Source organism: Teleopsis dalmanni, chromosome 1, assembly GCF_002237135.1.
Source record: "Teleopsis dalmanni isolate 2A chromosome 1, ASM223713v2, whole genome shotgun sequence".
Lineage (NCBI taxonomy): Eukaryota > Metazoa > Arthropoda > Insecta > Diptera > Diopsidae > Teleopsis > Teleopsis dalmanni.
Genome location: NC_051846.1, coordinates 184,597,738 through 184,602,028, shown reverse-complemented (window position 1 = coordinate 184,602,028; position 4,291 = coordinate 184,597,738). Strand labels below are relative to the sequence as shown.

At 33.0% G+C, this 4,291-nt stretch overlaps 1 protein-coding gene across 3 annotated transcripts; it reads right to left on the bottom strand.

Moving 5' to 3' along the window:
* Nucleotides 1-389: 389 nt before the first annotated feature.
* LOC119670672 lies at nt 390-1,538 on the bottom strand. Of its 3 annotated transcripts, none has more exons than XM_038081038.1 (3): nt 1,382-1,538; nt 758-1,322; nt 390-676 (listed from the first exon to the last, which is right to left on the bottom strand). In XM_038081038.1, exons 2-3 carry the CDS (start codon nt 1,237-1,239, stop codon nt 427-429), a joined length of 732 nt encoding a protein of 243 aa, XP_037936966.1. In that variant the 5' UTR covers nt 1,240-1,322; nt 1,382-1,538; the 3' UTR covers nt 390-426. The 3 variants fall into 3 exon arrangements, with proteins under 3 accessions (XP_037936966.1, XP_037936964.1, XP_037936965.1); XM_038081036.1 differs by having other exon boundaries at nt 758-1,302; XM_038081037.1 differs by having other exon boundaries at nt 408-632; nt 758-1,302.
* Between the last annotated feature and the right edge of the window lie 2,753 nt (nt 1,539-4,291).

The following is a 4,291-nucleotide window of genomic DNA, read 5'->3' as shown; positions in this document are numbered from 1 at the left end:
CAAATCAATTTTTATTGTCGAATGCTTAATTCCAACAGCAACAACACATTAGCTTAGGATGAGCGCCATTAACGCAGTAAAGTGTGTCATCATAAATTGTCTTCATTCAATTGGTCGTGAATCGAAAAGTATCTACTTTGTTTCCGAGTGGAAAAAGTGTGCTCTCCCATTGACACAAATTGTATAGCAGATACTTTCGCTGCAGCTATTTCGGCCAAATTAAAGTCTATTTAATGTTAAATGAAGTGTGTTGCATGGAAGACACTTGATGCGTGCATAATGAGCAGCACACTTAGTACTTTCGGGTGGTTAAATTGATAAGAATTAAAGTCGATACAAGGATTAAAAACAGTTGTCGCAAATGAACTTCTTTTATTAAAAAGAAACACAAAAAAAAACAAGTGCTGATGACATAATATCGCTAGTTTAGAAACAATACAGTGCTAAAATGTATAAAATACAAAAATAATTTAATAATAACGTTTCATCCATAACTCCTTTTCCAGTTTTGTTAAGTCTTGGATCAATCGTACATAGATTTTTGTAATAATTGTCTCGGAGTGGTGCCCAACTTGGACAGTCCGTTGCCGGGTGTCCTAAGTAGAAGTGCATCTCCGGCTGTACGCGCTTGACTTTAAAATAATTGCAAAATATACAAAAATATTTCTTAGCAACACTAAAAATAAACCAATAACAGATAATAATTCATATATACACGTATCATATACCATATTAAATATAGCTTGTAAAGACTTACTTTGCTATGCTACAGCCAAGTTTGTCAACATTTGGATCCGCAATTATGGTGAAATTATTATCGCCCCTTAATCTCTGCTTATTTAAACCTGTAGAAGTATTCATACGTTCCGGTGGTTGTAGAGTATATCTTTCATTATACCAAGTACTTAACGCAATATGAATGAAATTATTTGGAAAAAACACAGACTTATGACAGAAACGAGTCTGTCGTATTAACGCATAAGGTGATCTGTTCCTTAATTGATCACTAAACGAAACTTCTTTATTCGAAAATTGAATTGACTCATTTTTTTTACTTTCTGTAAAAACCGAGTCAATAGATGCACAATAGTCATCTTGAAAAGGATTGCATTTGTATGCGTACCGTTTGGCCATTGCTTCAAGTTCTTCGCTCCAAAACATTTCTGTCATATGTGAAATGTGCATGTGTTCTGCGATGCGATCACGTAGTCCATTGTGTCCAATTATTAATTGTCCCATGATATTGACTTGACTAAATGTTTTTATATCGTAGGCAAAAACTCTACATGGAGGCAGCTTGTACTGAAATGTTTTAGGATTTTCTAACATAGTTTTACAATTATTCTATAGCTTTTATAATATAAGAAGTTGTCATATTTACATCGGTTGAAATGCAGGATGTGTGCTTTACTACCTTTGCCGTGGTGACGCAATGTATTTGGCAAGGATTCTGTTTGAAAAAGAATTTCGGATTATTAATTGATAGGACTTGCTGTAGACAAAATATGAAAACTTTAATTAAAACAAGTGTTTGCATATTAAATTGCTGAAAAAATATTCCATATTTCAAAAAAAATAGTTAAAAAATTTTGAGTTGAATTGATATATTCAATGATTACTGGGTTTTATATTGTAATATATAAATTAATGAAAATGCAATAAAAAATGTAAGTTCACATTGACGAGGGTAGAATAGAATTCATCAAAATGGAACAGAGTCTGCTATCATGGCAGATATATGTGCTACAAATTCTTCTAATTAACACCCAGTTTCCCGAGTGATAATAATGATTTTTTAAAAACAGACGAAGTTAACATCTCTTCGCTCTCTATTGTGGAGTGGAAAGAAATATCAGCTAAACTTCCATTTAGAATAACTTTGTAATAATATTGTGATTTATTGTAATATATCTTCAATAACAAATTAATTAATAACAAATTGCCAAACAAAAAAAAAAAAACAAAAAAATATGTCGCTATGATGACCAATAGATGAAAATAAGCTAGATATCTTCGAACGCAAGATTATACGTCGCATACTTCGTCCAATAAGAGAAGAAGGCGACACCTATCGGCTTAGATTTAATGACGAATTTCAAAAAGAGCTAGGACAACCAGCAATAAGTAAGAGAGTAAAACTAAAGCAATTACAAATGGCTGGCAGATAACCCAACAAAAAAAATATAGCAATATGCACCAGAAAGAAGATGGAAAAGAGGATGTCCGAGTTTACGCTGGATAGACAATGTGGACTAAACAACACAACAGCTTGGAAAAGAAACTGGAGAATGATTGCAAACGACAGAGATAAGTGGAGGAATATTGGCCTCAAACTAGGATCGTTGCGCCACTAATAATGATGATGATGACTTATTAATTAAGTTGATAAAAGTTTCAAATTTTTTGACAGAGACTGTATAAATATAAGAGTGAGAATATTATTAATACAATTCGAAACTATAATATTTACTATAATAGCATATATATGTGATATATGTTATAACGATATTAAATTTGAAAAATCAGAACCATTTATATTCTTTCTATTACTTCTCTCCAGTTAAATTACCTAACTAAATTGACCGCTGCAGTTCGATAAGTAGCCTTTGAATATCCCATGAAAATTGCAATAAACTCGGTAAACATGTGTCAAGCTGTTTTGACCACAACTGTCAAATAACGCAAAAGCACAAACTCTGCTGCTGCAGTCAAGATGGGTCAGGGCGCAGCCACATTGCAGTTTTGTCAAATTAATAATGATGCACGTCACACATTTCATAGAGCAAATGCCCACAAATTTCGTCAGTGCAGTGGAATGCAGTTTGTGGATCTTTGCTGTGCGCTTTCGGTAAGGATGCACGTACTTTGGAAATAATTGTGCGAGATTAAAATAGATACAATATTGCATTTGGCTGTGTAATGCTGGTGCATGCAATGTTCGCATATTTGGGTTTGCGGTTCTTATTTTGACTTGGCGCAAATACGATTTCATAATTGCGGCAACATTTGCTGGATGTTTATTATCACATCATCTGCAATATTTGAGTGGTTGCTACAAAAATACGAGTATTTCCTTTACTTGTTTTTTTTATTCCAAAGCTAATCGGAATAGTTTTTAGCTCTTGTAACGATAACACTGGAATTAAGTGGAGCGTGTTGCTTTTTTTGCTTTGTACTTCAAATTAATTTCTGCGGGAATTATTACAGTGTGATTTTACTATTAGAAATTTCAAATCAATTCTTTTCTGATTTACAGTTTTTTAAACTAAAAAATTATTCACAATTTATATATTTTTAACAGACACGAGAGTTTATTTGGAATATTTTTGTATCTTTTTTCAACCTATATTCCAACTCTACTATCATTTGTGCTTATTTAGACACTCATTTTCGTTAAAAAATTTTATTATTTACCTAATTGCAGTTCAATATTTGAATGGAGATATTTTTTTTTCATTATTAAAAATTTTATATTTAATTCAGCTTAATCCTTGTTTAACAATCAATCCGCGAAACAAAAAATAAATAGTAATATTAGGTTCTTCACTTATGATTAAGAGTTTGACTAAGCTTTTATTTTAATGCATAGTTTGAATCTTATCATTAGATCTTAAATTTAATGGGACACAATACATTATTGGATGCTTTTCAAGAAATTTTCAATATCTTGTCATATAGTAAACACGTGTTGACGTATGTAAGTCAAAATATATCTAAGCATCAAGAGTTTCATGATTGTTCTTATAAATATACTTCTTTGTTTAAACCGACAAAAAAGTCCAATGTTGACAGAAAGCATGATTTTGATAGCTAACTCACTGTCAGGCTAAAGAGCTGGTTCATCCCTACAGTTAAAGTAAGGTATCTTTCTTCAGCACAACAGAGTTGAGGTTGCTGGTGGGATATTTAACGGGTCACCATGGATTACGTTATCACCTTAACAAAATGGGTCTGTCAGAAGAGATAGATTGTCGAATCTGCTTAGAAGCAGACGAGACTTCCAGTCACATTCTCTGTGACTGCCCAGCTTTGATCTGAGCTAGGAGGAGGTCACTGGGTTGAGAACTACTCTTTCCTTCTGACATTAGAAGCTCCTCAACGAGCGATATTCTGGGTTTCATATGGAAGGCGGAATATCTTCTGTTCGGTTTGGGTCTGTTGCAGACTCATGATTGAAAGATCAATCATGATCAGAGTGCTCCGCTCCGTTGGGAGCTAGTAGCCAGTTAATTTCCATTCTTAACTGTTGTAAACAGAACTAACAGATCACACTTTTGGACTTTTTGAAAAA

Coding starts and splice junctions, on each gene's coding strand:
- LOC119670672 (XM_038081036.1), bottom strand. CDS start 1,537: ATGCAAACACTTGTTTTAATTAAAGTTTTCATATTTTGTCTACAGCAA. Junction 1,303..1,381: donor CATCCTGCATTTCAACCGAT/GTAAATATGACA, acceptor AAAACATTTCAG/TACAAGCTGCCTCCATGTAG. Junction 677..757: donor CTTGGCTGTAGCATAGCAAA/GTAAGTCTTTAC, acceptor GTTTATTTTTAG/TGTTGCTAAGAAATATTTTT.